Source organism: Argopecten irradians, chromosome 1 (genome assembly GCF_041381155.1).
Source record: "Argopecten irradians isolate NY chromosome 1, Ai_NY, whole genome shotgun sequence".
NCBI lineage: Eukaryota > Metazoa > Mollusca > Bivalvia > Pectinida > Pectinidae > Argopecten > Argopecten irradians.
The window spans coordinates 70,103,688-70,128,401 of NC_091134.1; the positions used below are offsets into that span (position 1 = coordinate 70,103,688).

Genomic DNA, 24,714 nt, shown 5'->3' on the forward strand with positions numbered 1-24,714 from the left:
CATATATTTCTTATATATATGGTATGTATGATTACATATGAAATGAAAACGAGACAAATTCTTGAATTTTTGCTGCTTTAATGATTATAAGAATTAAGGAAGCATTAGAAAAATATACATAAAAGATACCTTATATCAGAAAACATACAATTGATAAATTTTATCTCTTTATTTTATTGTTTGTAAAAACAAACATGATGGACTAATAACGATTTTAGTGAGAATTTTTTTTTTCTAAAAGCTGACATTTGTTCAATGATATCTTCCTAGATAACTAAGCTGGATATTTTTAGAGGAAGTCGATTAGTAATACTTCCTGATCTGGGGTTTACACACACATTAAGCAGTAATGTGACGTTAGAAAAAAAAGCAAAAAATAATAAGTTAGTGGCATTTGTTGTGAATATGATGCTTTTGGATATATAATTCAGTGGATTATACAAGAAAATTTAAAAGGTTACATTTACTAAAATAGTCCCTTTTGTGCGTACTCATATATTACGTCTGTGTGCTTCGGTCCTTATGCGAACCCACTTACACTGACACAAGGTGGAGGAAAAGAAGTCTTTTTCAACTGTCTGACCCACGGGATTTCTGACCCATCCCTCGGGGTTTTAACGAACCCTATCGGGACAAACGACCATGGACCTGCTATACGAAAGCGACCATAACATTTGCGACTTGGAAGACCCAGATATGGGCGAAATATTGGATAACGACGCATTTCACTCCCCTTCATCAACTGTAAGTTACAATAATACTGATGGGTGTTTCCCATATGGAGTTAAAATTTCAAAGTTTTATTGAAGTTTTAAATTATGGACAGAAACTTAAGAATTCAACTTTAATTTAAACTTTATTTATATTGTTGTCAGTTTGTATTGTCCCTTTTATTGTGTAAATTTGAACTTGTGAATTTTAATCTGACATTACGACCATATGTTTTCATGTTTCAATTCACCACGCCCACTCGTTAGGTTTCGGATGGGTAACCCTGTCACTACCCGTTTGAGGGGTGTTGGTCGGGTGGGGCCATGTCAAGAGATTTTATTTAAACATTTAGTTCCGGTGTTAATGCTTGAATACTGAAGTGGACAGACCCAGCATGGTTTCCTATCTGTTGGACGCTCACGTGAATGTAACCATGCGTGACTTTGCTAGGAGCCAATACACAGTTATAAATGAAGACAGCTATTTATACATTATGTCAGTGTGTTAACCGTTATAGAAATGATTTCTAAATTATTCAGAGTTCGTGATAACTGGCTTGCACACTTTTAATATACTCATGTACCGTACATATATTTTACTGCATTAATTAACAAAACTATTTCAAAGTTTGACTGGAAAATACCAATTAATATCTGTTGATTTAGTAGCTTCCGAGAGAAATGTTTTGTTCCGTCAGCTGATTTTTGAAAATTCTCCTGACTTGACATAAAATAAACCACCTCAGTCTAGTGGTTCTGGTCTGGCTGTGTAATTTGATAACACGCCACCAACCAGGCCAGCTGCAGCAGCCAAACCAAAACATTCCCACAGTGGGATTTTTAAGGTTATCAGTTCAACTTGTAGCATGGTATAATAAAGACGATAAAATTAAAGTTTCAATAGACATAGTTTTAAATTAATATTTAACAATCTTAATATGGTTTTCTCATATTTGGAAACTTACAACTTTGTATTACAAAGAATGATACTACATATATTAGTGTTTATATGGACTACAAAGTTACCAATAGTATTGTACAACATTGTATAACAATGTCACTCTATATTGACTGGGTCATACATTGTTGCTTTTACAGACAGTGGCCTATATTTTAATTATTGATAATTCTTTGGTAACTTATCACTTTTTTAATCAATATTTCTTCAGGTAAGTTTGGACCAGGTAGTAAAAATAGCTATAAATTATTTCACCTTGCTGTCACCAACTAATGTGTCACATGGCGGATACTTAGGGATTTCCCAGTAGTTTCTACTCTAGAGGTCTGGCACATGTGTCCAGGCTGATAAATATTTAATGTTTATACTACAATATTTGTTAAATATATGTTAAACCTTTATAAAAAGGAAGTATATATACTGGTACAATGTTGTAAAATAAAACAAACCTGTAGGGATATTAAGGCAAACCCTGGTCTGTATAGTGTGTGCCTCCCCAGGAGACGCTTTACTTAATTACTTACCTGTAGATAACAATGCATCAGCATTAAATAACAATGGGCAGAAACAATGAACAGGTGTCCATTTCAGTATGTTATGTATTTTCCTTGTGAAGAGACTTTTAAATGATCTTGGTTTACTTAGCCTGATTTCTTTATATAATAAATGTGATTTATCTGTTATTGGTACAGATAAATTAACTTGTTCAGTAATTAACATTATATTTTAAATTTTAATATTGTACGATGGAGAATCAAGAAATTTTAATATTGTACGATGGAGAACCAAGAAATTTTAATATTGTAAGATGGAGAACCAAATTAGACGAACACGTTGTGTTAGTGTTATTTCGGACTGAATAAGGCCCTATAGTGGCTGAATATATATTCCATAGAAATGATTTTGATTTTACTTTGAATTTATTTTGGCCTTTTATTTTGGATTATTAATATACTAGCTTTATACCGTTTTTCCTCATTATGAGAACCAAATTAACTCTTGACTACTTTTTCATTGCTCAGTTTAAACATTATGCTCTGGAAATGAGCTTAATGTGTACATAATCAAGTTCAAACTGACGTCTGTCTAAAATTCCATTCAGTCAAAAATAAAACACTAAACTAAATAGTTGAAAAGAATCGTGTGTGAGTTGTGAATCGTTCCACCCGTGTTTGGTCTTCTGCTTTAGTAACGTCCTTTCGCAATCATGGGTGCAGTGAAGCGATACTTTCTATCCATATACCAGCTCACGTACTATAAATATCTAATGTATTATCATTTTCATGTTTCTACGTGCTTCTGTTTATATAGTGGTTAAAGCCCAGTCGACCAGGCCTGCTCTATTTACCTCGACCACATAGCTTGCTTAAATATAAATTATTCCCAGAGTCAACCATGTTACAATATTTTTACAGATAATTATGCTGTAAAATAGTGAATTTGCAAAAATCTGCAGTGTGCATTGGGGTGATGTGCATACTTTTATTGTGATTAGAGTATATACATATCTGGTACATTAGAAAGTTGTAGGCAATAGCCACGTTTATAGTCTAGCAGTAAATTATATTTTAATGCCATATTATTTAAGATAAAACATATTTTGAGTTCCTTATAGAGCTATCATAAAGGTTTGTTTAAAGGTTGTATATCTCTACAGAAACCTATGTCTATGTGCATCTTGTATGTGCTGGGTTGTGAATTTTATTCCATGCATGTTATATTTTACTAGGCAACACAAAATATTTAAATAAATTTTTTATTGATCATTTCTGAAGTTCATAGTAGGTAGACATAATAGATTTGGTGAAAATTAAGTTTTAAAATATCAACATTTAACATGTAATTGGCAAACCTCAATATGGTTTAAATTTTACACCAACAATAGCTGAGTTGAAGGCGTTGATAGAAGTTATGACAGGTGATGTTTTTTGTTTACATTTTCCTGACATGTATAAGCCTGGGGGGACAGGGAACTGTTATTTCCAATAATAACCTCTATCATCTTGACCACAGTGACCTGAGGTCATTCCTCTGATGACCAGTGGGTCAGTAAGAGGCAGTTGATGACACCTTCATGGCCCTGCTGCTGTGGCCTTTGTTAATGTTTTTGTTTGGGTGATGTAATGTTGACAGGTTTTACTGACAGGTGTACAGATAGATGTGTTAGGTAGACTAGATAGCTACCTCTGTTCCTATTTATAGCATAGCAAACATTGTCATCCTCTGGTCATATATTTCTTATATATATGGTATGTATGATTACATATGAAATGAAAACGAGACAAATTCTTGAATTTTTGCTGCTTTAATGATTATAAGAATTAAGGAAGCATTAGAAAAATATACATAAAAGATACCTTATATCAGAAAACATACAATTGATAAATTTTATCTTTATTTTATTGTTTGTTAAAAACAAACATGATGGACTAATAACAGAGTTTTGGTGAGAATTTTTTTTTAAAAAGCTGACATTTGTTCAATGATATCTTCCAGATAACTAAGCTGGATATTTTTAGAGGAAGTCGATTAGTAATACTTCCTGATCTGGGGTTTACACACACATTAAGGCAGTTTCTAGAGTTTCAGTAGGCCTCATGTCATCAACTATTTATAAAAGACTTTTCGGGTGTTAGATTTGTGTGAATATGTGGCCTTGTACATACAGAAATAGGTACCGGTAATGATTATTTTTATAGCGGTTGTTATAGCGGTTTTGTCATCTTTACGATTTGATATGTATAAACTTAGATAGTGTTTAGATCTTCCTTATATATTTCTGAGCATACCTTTGGATCCCCTTACAAAATCAGACAGGTATAATATACCTTTGCATACCTTTGGATCCCCTTACAAAATCAGACAGGTATAATATACCTTTGCATACCTTTGGATCCCCTTACAAAATCAGACAGGTATAATATACCTTTGCATACCTTTGGATCCCCTTACAAAATCAGACAGGTATAATATACCTTTGCATACCTTTGGATCCCCTTACAAAATCAGACAGGTATAATATACCTTTGCGTACCTTTGGATCCCCTTACAAAATCAGACAGGTATAATATACCTTTGCATACCTTTGGATCCCCTTACAAAATCAGACAGGTATAATATACCTTTGCATACCTTTGGATCCCCTTACAAAATCAGACAGGTATAATATACCTTTGCATACCTTTGGATCCCCTTACAAAATCAGACAGGTATAATATACCTTTGCATACCTTTGGATCCCCTTACAAAATCAGACAGGTATAATATACCTTTGCATGCCTTTGGATCCCCTTACAAAATCAGACAGGTATAATATACCTTTGCATACCTTTGGATCCCCTTACAAAATCAGACAGGTATAATATACCTTTGCATACCTTTGGATCCCCTTACAAAATCAGACAGGTATAATATACCTTTGCATACCTTTGGATCCCCTTACAAAATCAGACAGGTATAATATACCTTTGCATACCTTTGGATCCCCTTACAAAATCAGACAGGTATAATATACCTTTGCATGCCTTTGGATCCCCTTACAAAATCAGACAGGTATAATATACCTTTGCATACCTTTGGATCCCCTTACAAAATCAGACAGGTATAATATACCTTTGCATACCTTTGGATCCCCTTACAAAATCAGACAGGTATAATATACCTTTGCGTACCTTTGTATTCCCTAACGAGACAGGACAGGTGTTTCTACCCTCCTAGAGATAAAACCTGAAGCACCTATATGGCCCCTGTTGTGTCGGAGTATGATATCAACACATGGTTGTTTGTCAAAGCTTCCTTTATTTGTCGGCATCAGTAGCTGTTGAGGCTGACAGGCCCTAGTGTAGAGGGTAATGAATCATAACATGGCAGCCCCCTGATCAGCTCCAATGATATACTCCCTTCCTCCTATCACCAGCTGGAGGTTCCGGTTTTAACAATAAAACATCCCCATGTCTACTGTTTCCTCAACATACTGGTTATGATGTAGAAACTTGTAGTCACCTTGATGAAATTGAATTATAGATACCATTTGTGACATTCTTTTAGTTAGTCAAACTCGTGTACTTAAAGCAAATAATTGGAAACGAATGTTGACTTAATTGAGAAAGTGGAATTTTCAATATATATAAAAAAAAAAAAAAATTTTAATGAAGCAATTATTTTTCTATTTATATTAACATAATTTGCCATGCATACCAGCAGTGTCACTTTGGCTGTTTTGAATGGTAGTTAGAATTAAAAATACATTTAAAATCTTAGTTTGTTAATGATTAAATGTGACAAATGTTTGTTAATTCTAACTTCATTTGATGATGTTATGTTATTTATAATAACGGAAGAGATGGGCGGTTTATAAAAGACGTGTTCCTGTCAAATCAAGTTCTTTTGCAACAGGAAGCACCTGTTCCTGATCATGATTGTCTGTGGGAGAGACGGGGCCCAGGTATAGACATTCTCCTGTATCCAAATTTGAATTTTGTGTCACTAATATATAGATAATGAGATGAACCCAAAACTACATCACTGGTATACAGATTGGTCTGTTTCGTGTATATATGCTTACTTGTATCAAATTAGTAGACTTTATTGATTTTATTGCCATTTTTACCTGAGAGTATATAATATGTATGTAATATAGCTATGTAACATGTGCTTATCAGCAAACCCACACCTACATGATGTCAATATTTGTATATTTTCTGAATTAACTCCATATGTGTATGTAAGCAGCTTACATCACTGTACAAAGTCTGTACAGTGTAATCACCAAAGTCCAGGGGCAATCCCTGTAGTGTTTACTAGGATGTACTCTGTACAAATTTATGTTGATATTTTGAACCTTGACTTGGGTCAACAGTGTCATGTATATATTCACTTTTAGGGTGTTGACCTATCATTAGAACACCTGTGATTATAACCGGTATACTTTCATATGTAGACAGTCTAGTAGAATCCCTAAACAAGGTGTAGAAATTCCTGTTTAGTTTTCATTCATTGGTGTATACGTTGAATTCTTGTAAAAATTGAATTGATTGTAATGATTTTATGAAATACAACTTGAAAACATGAAATTAATCATGAATCAGAAGGGAAGATTTTCAATTAACTGTGCAAAATGTGAATTAAGAAAGTAATATTTTACTTCATTTTCTGTATATTTTAGGAGAAATTGTTAGGGGAATGTACGTATGAACTTATACAAGGAAATCTAGATCTGTGTGGATATAGGTATGTAGGTGTTAGATCTACAAACTTACACCTAACTATTTAAACTGGCCTTAGATTTTCTTCAATTCTTTATGAACTAGGGAAAAGGGAGATAATTTAGTAAGTATGATATTGTAAGCACAAACAATAGATTTCACTGTTATGTATATAGAAATGTAAAGTTATAGATCGCTAAGCTGCCGTGTAACATGATGGGTGTCCCTGGCTCCATGGGGTTAATCTGTTGTAGTAACCTTTCCTACCCCGATATTTACTGACTGGATTATTGACACTGTCATGTACAGTCCTCAACAAAGGTATTGGTATACTATTAGGTAATGTTACAGGACAGAAAACTGGGGTCCATGTTGGTACTACAACAAGAAGCACAAGCTCGCTCCTATTTTCTTATTCTGGGACCCAAATGGTAAGGTCAAAGGCCCAGGTTTGATTCTGGTCTGTGTACTCTTTGGGAGTTGATTCTTGTCTGTGTGCTGGGTGAGAGGTTTTGATTGTGATTGGACAGGTAAATATGGTCCAGGTAACTCCACACACATTACCTGTAGTGTTGATGATTACTGAGAATAGGACACATGCTTTCTAGACCTTGTTTGGTGATATATAGCCATTATAAGTTATTACATCACGTATTAGTGGAAACTGTCAGGTAGCAGGCCCCATAAACATGGCCATTAATCTTACTGGAGCAGGATATGCTACTTTACCTGAGCGAGTCATCTTAGCCTCTTTGAACCAAAATTAGCAATATTAATCCTGGTCCCTTAAGAGTTTGTTTACAATTGTGGACTGTTTTTTTTTTTGATCGGATGTGCCTGTTAACTCTGCATTCATTAATATCCAGCACATTTCCCTTTCTACCTCTAGTCCTGTTCAACAGAATTTACAAAAGCACCTATTTCAGATTGTTTGCAACATTGCGAACCTTTTTGTTGCCAAATTTGAAAAATCTTTCGTTGTTAACTAAACTGATGTTTGCCCATTTATAAAGTCTTACCTGAATAAGCTACAGAATGAGTTTTGCAAGATTAAATTCAATGCAATATTAATAGTAAATGAGATTGGTATATTGAAAACTTGATGGATTTATAGTTGTCATTTTAAACTTTTTAAAATCTTAAAAGATTTCAATATGTGGGAGACCATTTAATTCTTAAACCTAAGATAAATTGCACATATATTAGTCAATGATACATTAAAACTTCCTGATATTAAAAGCTTAAGTTGAAAAGCAATTACATTTTTTCTGTACTGTATAGATATCAATTTTAACTGATCAGACAAACTGCCAATAAATCATTTACACATGTATTTTATAATGATCACAATTACTACAGTATATCTATGAAGACTAAAATAGCAGAAATCGGTGATTTTGTGAAAGATTGTAAGATAAGATTCCATATTGTATATCATTCTATAGTCTCCTTTGTTTTCTCAAGATCTGATGAAATCTGTAAGGGGAAAGTTCTGGAAATGAATCGGGCCGTGCAGTTACACTGTGGAACTGGTTGTTGGTTTATCAGTGAGAAGGCATGTGTTTATCTAAAGTTTGGCTGGTATCAATACAGTTTAAGGAATATATGTTACTATCTAGTCATGTCGAAATACCTGGGAACGAAACACATGTCTTCGAGACTAAATTCTGATTGGTTAGCTTTAAATCCAAAGAGAGGCTAAACATGAGTTCAATTTCATTAAAAGGAATATTTCATTAATTTTGCAAGAGAATATATCTGATTTTTCTCTCTTTCTGTGTGTTTTTTTGTTTGTTTTATATTGTGAAACTGTGTGGTTGATAAAAGTGTATGGTTACAAATTTTGATTGTACATCATGTGAACGATGGTCTGAAATCATCAGATACCGGTGCCAGCTGTTCAGGTCGAATCGTTGTCTTAGTTTTGTCGGCACTGTCTAAGCTGTGTCTCGTGATTTTTATTTGGTTCTGTATTGTCTATATCAATCACACTATTTCCTGCCACACTCCCCACCCAAGTCAATCTTCTACTATCCAAAGAAAGTCTTGGAAGCTGTGCAACATGTCATGGAAGTACCGAAAATATCTCTACCAATCTCAAAACTCAGCGTCTGTAAGTGTAAAATCTCAGATCTAAATGGTAACCTCTTATGAAAGTAAGTACAAAGTTTTATTCTGGTCCACTGAGATGTCAGAACCTGTGGGTGACAGACAAGGACCTCCTCCAAGCTTGATAGTTACTCCCACAAGGAGGCCGGGACCCTGAGAACCAGAAAGGTGTTAGAGGAGAAATGAGTTGATGACATTTGTCTTATGCTGACACGGTCACATGATATTGTCATGTTGAAACAACCCCAAACATTATTTACAATTCTGATACATGGAAACATGATAGTGTATTTTTAGGTGATTAGAAAATTGAGTCTGATTTAAACTATAAATGGAGTCTGGTATTATCCACTTGTGTGATGTCTATAGATTTATATTTCAGACAAATTTCCAAGTACGTTCTTGTATGTGTATTAACAAATGGTCCCTCAGTATTCATTCTGTATATATTATGTATACATTGAGTACAAACATTAATGCTCCTTTTGTTTTTGGCCCATGAAGTACTTTGTGGTATCAGGAATGTTTACATCCTTTTACTGATATAATCAAAAGATTGTCTTCTTTGTAAAAGTAAAAGGTTAACCATGTAGGGGACATTAGGGATTGTTAGTTCAGCTCCTGGATGCAAAGAATAGCTTTACATAATTAATGATTTGCTGATAGAGTTTTAAAGCACTTAATGTATCGTATGTCAATTAATAACCTCACTGTTTTTGAAAGTCCGGAATGACACTGAAAACTACTTCAAATTAAAGTGTACTTAAAGTTTGGGCCTGCTAATTACTTTGATATAGACAAGTCTAGTAGTTTGATCCAACTGGTAACCAATAAAGGTAGACATTAGAACAATTAATGAAGCTTTCTTTAATAGATCATTCCTTTTGTTGTGCAGGGTGTCTCCTCTAGTAAATAATAGATCTGTGATATATGACAGGAGTTATCTACCCTTGAAGCAGCTGTTTTTTGTAGGGATCAATAATAAGGTCATACATATTTAAATTGTTCATTATCACTACATCAGCAGGTAAAATCTACTTAATGAAAACATATGTCATAGACCAGCTACAATGTTATGTCCTGTTTATGATAGATTTATCTTGTAATATATATAGGACCCTTTGTATATACCATAACTGGAACAAGGACGTCAATCAAACAACTCGACCATATACTGATCATGAGGTAAGAAAGCACAACATTATTAGCTAGGCAACATTAAATGAAAGATGTAGCTGATACTTGATGATGTTTGTAAGATGGGACACCGTTTTATTTCAGTTATCTGTAACTACATTCTGTATGTGGAGCATTCGACCTGATATTCCCTGATGCTTTTGAGTCATGGTATAGTGATTGAGGTTCCCTACAGAAGTAGTGTAAAATCTATAAGAATGCTCCACAAACATGTGTCAATGAAATATTGATAGGAGTTGTAGAACATTTGACCCTGTCTATTGCTGTCTATTTTACCTTGGCCCAGGACTTCCTGTTGGCCAGCTCACATCAGGTATAAAACCATACAATGACTTATTAAACAATTAACATAAGTTGTGCTAATTGATATTAAGCATCACTGAATATGTGGACAATACTTGATGGGACAGAGTTGAAGTCTGACAGTAAACTGATGGAAGAGTTTTAGTGGATAATTAACTGGTCAGGGTGTTGTATAAAGATCTACTGTTTTAGGGAGGAGTTTGAGAGATAGTGTTCTGGTGATGTATTGTTGTATATGTGATAATTAGCACTGAACAATGAGAAGTTTTGTCTGTCCGACCAGTCAGCAATCCCTTGCTTGACATTCTGAGGATAAATGCTACATCAATGATTTACACCTTTAGATATTCATAAGAGGCACAGCTAAGGATCGACTGACAGAGAAATGCTGTTTTAATGTGTGTATTTCTGTTGATTTTGTCCATACAAGAATAATATGTATATGTGTTTATAAGAGCTTATACACCAAATAGAAAAACAAATTAAAACAAGATAAAATGTGTAAATAATATTTACCTTCAAGCTATCATAAACAAATATAACAAATCTTGTATTACAACAAAAAAGATACATTTTTAACAAGGCACAGTTTATACAGTTGTTTATATAAATGTGTTGTTTTGACAACCTTGAGATTTGATTGGTACAGGACGGGTGTTGTGTATTGATGGGAGTCTGTTAGAGGGCAATAGCCCTGGGGAACAATGACCTCTAAACCTAAGGTCAGGGTTCAGGGTCAGAGGTTGATGTTCAGGGTCAGAGGCCATAGTGCTGTTTTGTTCTCCAACAATCATTTATATCGTATGTTTGATTTTGTAAGAGGACCCATGTCTATTTGTATAGATTTACATACTCTGATGAATTACCTCTCAGTTTTCTTTTCTAAATTGTAACACAAATATTTCATTTGAGTTGGGTTTTATATTTTCTAAAAGAACACCTTTATCATCATTTTGTTATTAAGTTGAGTGCTCCCCAGTAACCAGTGTTGTGTTTCATGTTAGCACGTTTCTGTCAAATTTACACCGACACTTATTTAAAACATGTGTGTTCAGACAGACGAAGCAGTTTATCTTTTTTCAGTGAAACAGTAAAGCATGTTACATATAGGACCATAGCAGAGAGTCGTATCATGTTTCCTCTTCATGATTTGTGTACCGAGAATTGCAATTACAGATGAAAAACCACTCACTGCCAAAAATTTAATAAAACTTTGATTTCTGTGGGAAAGCATGGACGGAGCGTTTCAAGTATCGGATACACTTTTGATGAAAGTTCTTTTCGATGACTTGCCTTTTATTTACACATGATGCAAATCAAACCCCAGTTTCATCAGCTGGGAAGCAAAAATGCTGTCACAGCAGAAAAGATTTAAAAAACTGACACAATAGTCTTGGCTTGCAGTTCTGAATTGGCTGACAAAACAAGCCTCTGAAACGGAGTTCTCTATAGCAATCATACAAATAATTAAAACTTTGAAGATTTTTCAAAGTACTGGTAATTAATATCTAAAACTGTGATTTATAACATATGGGTAAACAGTTTAAGGAAGTGAGACAAATTTCAAAGATTTAATTGCCAAATTTCATTGAAAGCCTGTTTGTTTATATTGTCTGATTTATTACAAAATTTTAAAAAGAATCCTACATTTGTATTTCAAGGGAAGATAACTTTAATACAGATCTTTAATGTAACATAAACCCTTAACATGTTCCTGGTTTTAAGTGGATTCTGGTAGTTTTAGGCAGTAGGCTAGTAGCCATAGTAACAGTAATTTGAGACATGCTCCACTTTGACTGGCTAATTATCCTCTAGATTATCAAAGTAATTGTCACTAATAGCATGCATAGTGCATAATTAGGATTTTATGTTATGGTAGGCTTGTTATGGAGGGGGACCATTGAGGGGGGATATGTACAATATATATATATATACTGATGTGTTTAGGAGGACAAGAATGTCTGTTATCTTGGTTAAAATTATAAGGGTACTTATTATACACACTCTAAAAACAAAACTGGTTTAGTATAAAATCATTATGGAAGTATATTGTCTTTGGTGTATAAAACATGTACACTTGATTATGTAATATAATACATTGTAAAAAGTTATAAAATGGTAGTAAAACACTTGTGGTTTAGCTGTAAATGTTGCATAATCAGTTCAGTTACTTAAATCCTGGTAGGTCCTGTCTAGATATAGATGTGGATGGAGGGAGGGGTGTACATTAGGATTGGGGGTTGGGTTAGTCTCGGGTGTGGAGGGGACGTTCTAGGTACACTGGTGGGAATCGGGGCACACACAGGTATGGTATATGTTAACATATCTTTGAGGTGAGATATTATAAAACAAGTCTCACATCAGTGGGCAGTATAATGGACTGACGGAGCAATATCAGTTAGCTGTGTCATCTACAAATTCCTCTTTCCGATCACTGCATCAATTGTTGGTGAAAATGATTAGGCATCACCTTGAACTTCATGATAAACATATTTACACTTCTTGTGGATGACTTGAGGTTTCTAGATGAGGGATTATCAGACAGGAGTATGACAATACAAAGTAAGACTTGTCTGCCCCTGAATGGCGAGGTAATTTTATACAGCTGATCACAGAGATGGGTGGATTAGGTTATACGCATACTTAAACAACAGTGAAACTTGAAATGTCAAAGTAAGGGTCGTGAGGTTGGACACTACCGAGAGGAGGGTGTGGCATTGGGTAGCACAATTTACAACATATTGAGTCGTCAGCGATGCATGAGACTGGGATAAAATGTACCCTTTTAATAATATGTAGGGTGTGTCAGATGCGAGAGAGCGTGACCAAGTTATGTACCATCAGTTTAATACAGATTTAAGCGTGTCCTTAAGGATTCATTATATAGTAGGGTGGGTTTATATAGAAAATAAAAGGCCAGCCATAACTAATAAACAAATTACATGTCAAATAGGAAAAAATTTGCCTGTCATAACTGACATGAAATATTTATGTTAATTTATCAGAGTGAGAATACATAAACAGGGCAACATCTTTAAAATGTTTGTAAAAAATGTTTTAGATAAAGGAACTTAGATATCCATGTGGTAATTAGTATATATCTGTCAATAGGCAAGATGCAGTGATAGAGTTCACTTGTACTGTCACCACCTAGAGATGTGACATTACACTATAAATTTGCATTTTGAGTGTTTCTGTGGGGAACAACAATATACAAGTTTAGTCCTATATGTTGATGACACCGCCATGACAGTAATGATCAGGTCGGGACGGCTCTTGTTTTTGTGACAGTTTCTAGCTCACCCTATAGCTAGTTTTCTGTTGTTTGTTAACATATAATAATGAAGTGTGCAGACTCCTTGTCATAAAATAAAAAATAAAAATCCAAGGTCATCATTGTCACGGTGAATCAGTCCAGTCTGAAATGTTGATTGAAGTATAACTACAGATTATATAATTAGCACATCTTGTACAACTTAACAAACACTTGTTTACAACTAAAGGACAAGGCTGGCAGATCCAGAATTTGTAACAGTAAGCTGTCAATTTTAAATGTCTGTATAGCTCTAAGTGAACTCATTATATTAGAAGTAGAATGTAGCTCCTCTTCACACACAGGCGAGTCATGAAGGAGGCCTTTGTTATTATGAGTGTCCTATGGACATATTTTCCCTGTCATTATGTTGGACACTTAAAATGACGTCATATGGTTTTAGATCAATCCCTGACTGTTGTGAACGGCAAGTCTTGCTAATGATCCTAACATCGCTGACCTCGACCTGCTGTATTTATTTAAAGTTTATATGGGGTAATGGCGCTCATAAAGACATTAAATTTCCACCAAATCTTACATTTCAGATTTTTTGGTGTTTACATAATTACTACATGTAGAAATACTTGTTGACAGAACTTACATAATACTATGGATGTCTCGGAGATTTGTCGGCCTAAAATCTGTAGACAACAACAAACAATTATGAATAACTTATCATTAAAGTGTTACTGTCTGATTACGGAAAGCTCTAATATGATATATTTACAACTAGAAATGGTAGATAGAACTGTATTTAGGTCATGTAATCTGATAAAAAAGGAAATTCAGGTGATATTTAGATCAGTATATATTTATCTTAACTACATAGATACTGGTCTATATAGGTTATTTAGATACATTATCAGTTTGAACACCTTTTAGAGATAGATGATATGGTGTGTCTTACCTGACTGCTGGGGTATGTCATTAACACCTGTTTCATTACCTATAGAGGACCAGCTGTGTCTGTAATTGTAGTGATTGCTCTTTTATAAAAACATATGCTATATATTATTGTTTATTTTGTCTTGATCAGTCTGACCCTCGCGATCGATAAATCAAACTTGTCCGTCACCTGATCATGTGGTCTTCAGTACTAGTACACCCAAAACACACGAGGTGTATAGTTATAGCAACTAGTATGTAAAATGTAGGTTCGATTGATTGATCAGAGTCTTGGAATGACGATCTCAGGCAAGCATCGTCTATTATTTATAGCCTTTCTGTTAGGTTGGTTTTGGATTTTATCAGTATATTTATTCTGATTCAAGGTACAAGATATTTATTTATTTATTCAATGTAAATTTTGTACAGGTGTGGAATTGATACACTTGTCTTCAAATTAATCAATATATAATGAAACTGTAGCATTAATATATCTGTACATGTGGTTGTTAAGTGTGAGACGGGTGTAAATGATATTACCATACGTATCTATTGACTGGCTATCTATAAAGATATCTGCAGGTGAGAAGACAAAGTACCGACGGTATCGACAGCTCTAGTCTAAAAAATGGTCACATCATGCTATTTCTTTTGCTGAAAAAAGCGAAATAGATTTCCCATATGTGAGGAATTATGTAAGTTGTGTAATTAATTATTAACGTTTATGAGACTTATGTTACACCACAAATGACTCTCTATACTAACTGGCTTTGTTACAATATTTCTATTGTCTATTTCCAGAGCTCAGAAGGAGGCTACATGGACGATTGGTTAAACAGTTTATTTGAGGATCCTGTCCTCAACGATAAGATGATCACAGAGGCTGTTCCATCACCAAGGATTCAGTCAGAACACAGCTATTCTATCAACAATGAACTGCCCCAATCACCCCTTGGACTACCAAATATGGACTCAAATATGGAAGGTTTGTGTGCTCCACATAGAAATAATGTATTATGATCATGATGGGACATATTGAATTGCTAAATCTACAAAGCATATGTTAAAATAGTCAGGTAAAATTTGATGACAAAGTTAAAATAATGTTTGGAATAAGATTGACATCATCTGTTTTACATGCTCCTAGTAAGACAGGTGTTTAATTAAATCGAGATAGAGATGACGGATGGAATTACACTTTGTATGTCAACGACTAGTGATAGTAGATATATACACAGTGCCAACAGTACTGATACACTCCATTTGAACTTTGATTAATGCACAACTTACATTTTTGTGTCTGGTGATAATAACTTGAAAATAGTTTTGAATAGCTGTTAGAATCTGGTCCCTACAGACAGATAGATTTTGTTAAATAAATAGAAACATGGCTGGATAGTGAACAGATGAGTATATGTAAGATGTTGCCCTGAAGACAGAAAGGCTGTAGAATGACAGATAATGAACTTGTAATGATTTCTCGCTTCATTTCCTCTGTGAGCTTAATTAAGTCAAGCTTGATTAGATTCTCGTACAGTTGACATGTGTGTGTGATGGTGAAAAACTACAAAATTTGAAGTGACACTTGTGTTGTAAAATAATGAGAATTACAAGGCCACTGTAGCAGGCTGAAGTACTGTAGGTGATGTTAATATACTGAGATCAAGTAGATGTTTAAACACGACATGTTCTAACTAAACTTATATTGTATACCCAATGTTTCTCTTTGAACGGCCCTGTGGCGAGTTGGCAGACGTATTCAGACTTTTAATTACAATACATTCAAGGACAGTATGTCTTTCTCTGCCTTTGTGTACATTATAATGGGATTTGATATGGACCAGAGGAGTCACCTCTACTAAAGGTCGTCCAGATATGTGAAACACCTGAGCAATATATAAAGCTCAATAATTATCGAAATTGAAACAGAAATTGATTCAAGTTGTATTGAAAAGTTGTCGTAAAAAAAAAGATTTATAATATTTCTGGCCTTGTTAGATCCATTATGTAAGAGATCACAATTTAGTATAATGATACATTTATTTCATACAAAAACACAACTACATAACAATGAGCATTGATCACCTGTTTGAACCGCTGCCAAGGCCTACAGATCACTGTTGGTGATGGAACTGATGCACTGAAACACCTTTGGTGTACATACACTGTGTTAAAATCTCCTGGTTGTAATGGAGATAAAGTATTAGTAAACAAAAACATTTCTATTTTTTACCTTTTAAAGTAACCCTTCCTCACTCAAACAATTTCAAGATTAATTTTGAAAAGATTGCAGTAAGTGTGCTTTTAGAGTATAAAAGATGTAGGGTGTACTCATTATGAGAGAGAGTGTATAGTGTGAGTGTGAATGTTATCTCAGGTTAGACTCGCATACACAGTAGCTGATCTGACAGCTCTGATACATCATCTCTCTAAGACTGTTGACTTAAGGAGTTGCCTCAGACTTAGTAGATAAGAAGCCTCACTTTTAATGGCTCAACTTTCTCCCTCTCTTCTCAACTTTCTCAGCCCTTCTCCACTTTCATTCTCTCTTGTCATCTTTCTCAACACTGTTGCTCTTCACCTTTTTATTTGAGAATGATATGAGGTAAATCTCTATAAGCTAGTGTTAGTAACACATGTTCTAATCTCCTGTTAGTGGTAGGGTGTGTAGCCTGGGTTCTAGTAGGACAGACTGTAGGGTCAAGGTGTATAGCCTGGCTTCTAGTAGGTAAGACTGACATTTGACCAAAGGTTGATAAGGTGATCTTTGTCCTAATCTACTGACCGCTCATCCTCCCAGTAATGTAAACAGCCAACCCCCTCCCATCTATTGCCCCTGCAGTGACCCCCTCCTTTCTGCAACTTACACATGAACAGATTTGTATATGCCAGGAAATTTTATGTAAACAAAATGGCTGATAGCAGATGTTGATTGGCTGTCACACATACACAAAACTTCACTACTACCATCAAATGTCTCCTATGATGATGAATAAAACAGATACAGGACATACAGGTCCTTATCTGTAATACATAGTAAAGCCTCAATACAAAGGAGCACCGTTTGTCCAGATGATACGTGCAGTATTTGTGGACATTACGGATAGTGTACCGGTAATAAGAACTGCTTAAATATCTTTTGATAAAGTGACCTATCTGTTTGTGTGTGTTGACCTTTGACCTCTAATGTATGTCTAGGCATGTACCTTTCATAACTGTAAAATCAACAGAAACAGGGTATACATCATTATTGAACTGAAAGAAATTATTTTATTAAAACAGAAAGATTGTCGCATAGAAAGGTTCATGGCTTTGGCTCTTTCAGGAAAAAGAAAAGAGAAAGACCTAAAAATAAGCTTAATGCCCTCGAATTTACACAGAACTGTTCACCTCAGAAAACCTCTTGAATTGATTGAATGTTTGATAATTGTACATTATAAAGGAAACTGAATATGGGTTTTAAATTTTACTTTTAGAGAGAATGAATTGAGCATGAGCTTGAGAAGTGATATGGAGAGAGTGCTGATTGCTATTGATATTGATTCCAGTTGAGAAGTGATATGGAGAGAGTGCTGATTGCTATTGATATTGATTCCAGTTGAGAAGTGATATGGAGAGAGTGCTGATTGCTATTGATATTGATTCAAGTTGAGAAGTGATATGGAGAGAGTGCTGATTGCTATTGATATTGATTCCAGTTGAGAAGTGATATGGAGAGAGTGCTGATTGCTATTGATACTGATTCCAGTTGAGAAGTGATATGGAGAGAGTGCTGATTGCTATTGATACTGATTCCAGTTGAGAAGTGATATGGAGAGAGTGCTGATTGCTATTGATATTGATTCCAGTTGAGAAGTGATATGGAGAGAGTGCTGATTGCTATTGATATTGATTCCAGTTGAGAAGTGATATGGAGAGAGTGCTGATTGCTATTGATACTGATTCCAGTTGAGAAGTGATATGGAGAGAGTGCTGATTGCTATTGATATTGATTCCAGTTGAGAAGTGATATGGAGAGAGTGCTGATTGCTATTGATATTGATTCCAGTTGAGAAGTGATATGGAGAGAGTGCTGATTGCTATTGATATTGATTCCAGTTGAGAAGTGATATGGAGAGAGTGCTGATTGCTATTGATATTGATTCCAGTTGAGTGACTTTTAAATAAGAATGAGAGTAATATAATTGACCCTTTGGGCTATCGCCTACACACCTGTAACGAGTGTATACCAGATAGATACCTGTAACGAGTGTGTACAGAGGACAGGAATGACGTCTGATGGACACAAACTACTCATGTTTGTTGTCAGAAATCAAACAGTGACGCTAAAATATATTTAATCTGATCATGCATTAACCTATTGGTCATCTCTAACCAATTAGTTTTTATAAAATATCAGCATTTACCTCAGATGTTGATGTCACAATTAATTTTGGACGTCATTTGTATTGTATATGATGATAAACACAAATTCAGAAAATTACACCACCACTAGAGGAAGTCTTGGGATAAGGGGTAGGGGGGTGGAGGAGAGTAAGGGGTAGTGTGTGTGTGTGTGGGGGGGGGGTTAAGGGGTAGTGGGGGTAATTGTAGTTCTAATATATGTTAGAATGTATCATAATGTCCAAGGTATTTCTGAACCTTTCAAATCAACTTAACTCACAAACACATGAACACTAAAATAATGTGATATAAGATATGTTATAATTAGGTGGTTTACTTCAAGTCCAAATAAATATATACATATCAGACAATACATCTTTCATGGCTGGAATACATTTTCGAAAATTGTAACATTACTAATTTTGTTTTTACAGATTTGGACTCGACGTTCTTCAGTACGACCCAGGCCCTTGACCTGAGTAGTAGTAAAACTCCCTGTCTATCTACCATAGCCACAACACAGTCACCCCTCAAGTCTGAATCCCTAGAGCTTGCCGCCGATCCAATGCTCACCACGGTAACAACCATGACGACCCGAACCTCGACTTCCACTCGCCAACCAACGATTATACTTGCTACTACATCATCATCGGCATCGAAGATCCAGTATACTAGTGATTCGTCGACCCCAGTCATCACTCAGGCAGCTCAATCAGTCCTCGCCCCAACAGTAACCATCAAAGCAGAGCCATTCGAACTCCTCGATAATCAGATGGAGCAAACAGGTACAAGTCATTTCATTATGTAAATTTAAAGGTATTCTGTTATCAAAACATTAATAAAAATAACCGTTGGTGATTATAATTGCAAAAATGACAGGGTGATAACTGAGAATTTCTGGAGACTGATATTTCCATTTAGCTATTTTAGTTTGTTGTTGAAGTATATAATGTGTTGTAATTATATTTGTAGTAAACATGGACTCGCTGATGATGCCCCCCACACCCCCCAGCAGTGCCTCGAGCGACAGTGATGGCAGTCTTAGTCCATCACGCTCTGCTCCTTCTAGTCCAGTACGTCAACTGCCATACGCCACCTCACCTTCATCCAAATCATTCTCACAACCGCTATTTACTAACCCTGTAAGTTCTCTAGTCTACATGCATTTTGATCTATTGTTGTAAATGTTTTAAAGTTATGTATGTAATTGTGTAACGAGTAACATTTTCAGAAGTTCAGAAGATAACAAATTGTACATCCTAAAAATATTCTATGAGAAATATTAGCTGTATTATACGTAGTAAGATTTTGTTTCATGTTTTACAGATCCCACAATCAGGAATATTATTACTAACGGAAGAAGAAAAGAGAACACTTGTATCGGAGGGTTATCCCATACCTGGTAAACTCCCCCTCACAAAACAGGAAGAGAAAAACCTAAAGAAAATCAGACGGAAAATTAAAAACAAAGTAAGTATATTTATTGGAAAAAATAATAGATTTTTATTTTATTTTTCTCAAAGTAAAAACATGATCATTTTGAAACTTGGCTTAAAAATGGCTTATAGATCGCCAGTAATATGCTTATTACTAACTTAATTTTTCCATTGCAGATTTCAGCGCAAGAAAGCAGACGAAAAAAGAAAGAATATTTAGAACAGCTAGAAAAAAGAGTTGAAGCATTTTCTCAGGAAAATAATGATCTGAAAAAGAAAGTGAATTCACTGGAACACAACAACCAATCATTATTGGGCCAACTGCACAAGTTACAGTCACTAGTGGGCAAAGTGGCTCGCCCTGCAACGTCACAGACCGGCGGCACCGTGTTGATGGTAAAAATTGCACAAGGGAGATAACTAATATTAACTTGCGCATGTTTGTTGGTCAAATACTGAAATACAACCAATTATAATATCAGACCATAGTAGATATCTTTTCACCAAAATATACCACATCAATTCTTCATGATGGGACATTCAGCATTATCTGGGAAGATTTAAAATTTTTACATTACAAAAAAAAAAAATGTAGTTTAACAATGCTAGATTTTCTGATTGGTTGTATATCAATAGGTGTGGTAAATGATTCAGAGTTGAGATTCACAGATAATATTCATAAAAAAACTTTTGTTTTAAAAGCTTGTTATCTGTTGGAAATCTCAACTCCCAATCAAATGTAGTTAAAGTGTTGATTACAATGTGCACATATGGTTCTCTACTGGTGTAATTAAACTGATAAAAACTTACAATAAATCAACATAAACTTACCAACACTTTAAGCCTATAATTTCTTAGTGAAGTAAAATAGATATAGATATATGAGATAGAAGATATATGAATGAAACAATATTGATATAAATGTTTTTACTGGATTTCCCCATCATAATATCTATTTTTTTTGATGATTTTTGTCATTAAGAGAGAAAAAAAGCAGATAGAAATATCAACTTAAAAAGCCACTTATCAATGTTACAATTTCATTAGAATTGAATAGGGATGCAAAGTTACCAAATTATTCCCTGATAATAGTTGTTCAGTTTGAAACTTCATCGTGTTAAGAGTTTGCAGCCGAAATACAAGTACAAGGTTTTAGATTTAGTTTAAGAGAATATTTTTGTAAGAATAAACCATTTTTGGCACTGTTAAGGCTAAATGCTTGCATGTTTGTTTTTGGCAGGTGTTGGTTCTTTGTTTCGCGGTGTTCCTAGGTGGATGGAACCCTTCCTCTTTAAATGTGGGTTATTCTTCTGGTTCTCGTGCCATGCACACTGCGGCTTTCTTCGGTAATCCTCGCATGATGCAGCCCTCCCCCCGGATGGGCCCACCCTTGCAGGATGCTAAAGTGGACGCTTACTCCACTCCAAATAGTAAGTGTCGACTCCACGACATGATTTCAATTCTGATGATGATGTTACGCGAAAACTTTATATGTATACATTATCTTATACCATTATTCTCAATTGCAAGTCCGCCTTGTTCTTTAATGTTGAGTATTATGTCAAATGCATTTGATAAAAATACTCTTCATACAAGAAGAACGGGACTTATTTGTTGTTTGTATGGTAGTGCAGCGATTTATTTTCCTGCTTTTATTTAAAAAAAAAAAAAAATTTGAATATCAAATTATGTAAATTTTGTGACTAATAAAACTGTCTTTTGTTTTCAGTGAAATCAAGAGTGCTATTATCTTTGCGAGAAGAAAGCGAAGACTCTACATGGTATGAACCGTACGCGCCGTATGCCATGCAGGAGTACGAACCTCAGGAGGATGTTCCTGAAGAGAAGAATACCATGACGACCAAGCCAGCACTCTTGGATATGACATCCGGTGAAGAGTCAAAGGTCATGGAGGTCGTGACAGTGGACCATCGTGTACATCAACCAAATAACACGGAGAAAGCCCAGGACCAATCGCTGCTCCATCCGGACATTCAAGCCACAGCGGGCTTCCATTCACAGATGGAGAATATCGTGGAAACCTCCTAAATATCAGAAAAATCCTACTGATACAAGGATACCAACTCCACAAAATGGAACTTGGTTAAAATATTGCTTTTTGGCAAATTCAATTTCTATACCTGATAAAAGTGAATTGAGATTTTAATTGGCAATACCTAGAGCCATATGGACACCGTATGGGATATATTTATAAGCAAGGACGTTTGTGTACGCTGAAAGACGTTGTTATGATGCCGAAGGACATTTGTTGAAAGTTTGTTGAGGGGAAATGTGTAAAACTTACTAGTGCTTCTACTGGGGAGTCCTCCCTATCGGTGTATATACAGTAGGATTCTTACTTCTACTGGGGAGTCCTCCCTATCGGTGTATATACAGTAGGATTCTTACTTCTACTGGGGAGTCCTCCCTATCGGTGTATATACAGTAGGATTAGTGCTTCTACTGGGGAGTCCTCCCTATCGGTGTATATACAGTAGGATTCTTACTTCTACTGGGGAGTCCTCCCTATCGGTGTATATACAGTAGGATTCTTACTTCTACTGGGGAGTCCTCCCTATCGGTGTATATACAGTAGGATTCTTACTTCTACTGGGGAGTCCTCCCTATCGGTGTATATACAGTAGGATTCTTACTTCTACTGGGGAGTCCTCCCTCCCTATCGGTGTATATACAGTAGGATTCTTACTTCTACTGGGGAGTCCTCCCTATCGGTGTATATACAGTAGGATTCTTGAAAAGAATGTTGACTCAATGTTATAATTATTATTATATTCAGCTATTGAAAATGAAATTTTCTGCTGTTTTTTTTTTTTAATTATTAAGTCATTTTGGGAAATTTTATGAAGTTGATGGACCAATTTTGACACATTTACATTGCTTCATTTTCATATTCATGTCATTCATAAGCATGCAAATCATAGAAAGCTGGAGACCCTTAAATTACATGTCCTTTTTCTCTTCTCTCCTTCATCTCTTTCTTTATCACATTGTCTCGTTCCATCTTTGTCACTTACAGAGTTATGTCCCTTGAAACCTGACAATGTGCAACTGGTATGGGAAAATTGTCCACGTTTTGTCTCGTACTTATTATATTTTTTTATATAAAAAAACCCAACAAAAAATGACAAAAAGATGTGCGTGTTGCTAAGGAGTTGTATTGACCTTGACAGCATGCTGGCTTAATCGATGGGAGTCTTCCTATAGGTCAACTTGGTGGTGCTTTGACCAGCTGTAAACTGGGCTTATTTGAATCTCGATTCATTCCATTAAAAATGTCCCGTATATAGTTCTTTAAAAATGCAAACAAAACAAAGTTAAAGTGGTGGTGTTTTTAAAGCTAAATCACCAAAAGCATCCAATTTAGAGAATCATTTAAGATTTCCGCAAAACTTTATATATTGCTTTGTTACTATTGGTCAGTATAGTTTTTGTTAAAGGAGCAGCTTCGCTATTATGTAAGGACAATTTTAAATTGCATGCTAATCCAAAAGTCGCTGCCAGTTCAGATATAAATACATGTGATTTATTGTGATAAACTTGTTTATGTGTTTGTGTGTAAAATTCAGAAATTTTCTGTTCAGGTTGTCCGTGTACATGTATATCGTAAAATATACATGTATTATTTAAAATAAAACACCTTCAGCCTTCGGGATATACATAGATATAATGGGGCTGGTTTCTTGGTTTTCATTAATTGTTTTCTGATTGAAGATTAAATTTCAGTTTCATTGTGAGATTTTTTTTTGCAAAAAAATGACCATTTTGATGTGTTTGATACCAAGTCTCTATTCTTGGTTTATTTGTTATTCAAGAATTTGTTCAATAAGACTTATTTTCTTGTTAAGAAATTTTATCTTGTTATTGGAGATGTGACGGAGAGGCTGTGATACAACAGTTGTTATTGTTTTTGGTGAATCTGTTTATGAAAGATGTGAAAATTAACCCTGCCACAGATTATGTTTAATTTTAGCCCTTGATTACTCCCATTGATATAACACCTTAAGAAGATTTCTGATTTTTTGTTTGTTTTATACCTTGCAAATAAATAGTTTGCAGGTTCTTATTTGTTTATTGTTTGTATATGTTTACAGTTAACATATATATATATATATAGTTGCAATTTATTTTTTAGAATCCATGAAAGGAAAATATGGATTTCTTGGCAAGTCGGCAAGAGTGCATTTCATGTGTCAGT

General features: G+C 34.9%; 1 protein-coding gene across 1 annotated transcript; it reads left to right on the forward strand.

Moving 5' to 3' along the window:
• Window positions 1-495: 495 nt before the first annotated feature.
• On the forward strand, window positions 496-24,578 carry LOC138306951 (cyclic AMP-responsive element-binding protein 3-like protein 1). Its single transcript, XM_069247546.1, has 8 exons — window positions 496-744; window positions 15,481-15,664; window positions 19,497-19,847; window positions 20,035-20,204; window positions 20,389-20,532; window positions 20,676-20,894; window positions 21,739-21,928; window positions 22,228-24,578. The coding sequence occupies exons 1-8, from the start codon at window positions 643-645 to the stop codon at window positions 22,545-22,547; spliced, it is 1,680 nt and encodes a 559-aa protein (XP_069103647.1). The 5' UTR covers window positions 496-642; the 3' UTR covers window positions 22,548-24,578.
• The last annotated feature ends 136 nt before the right edge of the window (window positions 24,579-24,714 follow it).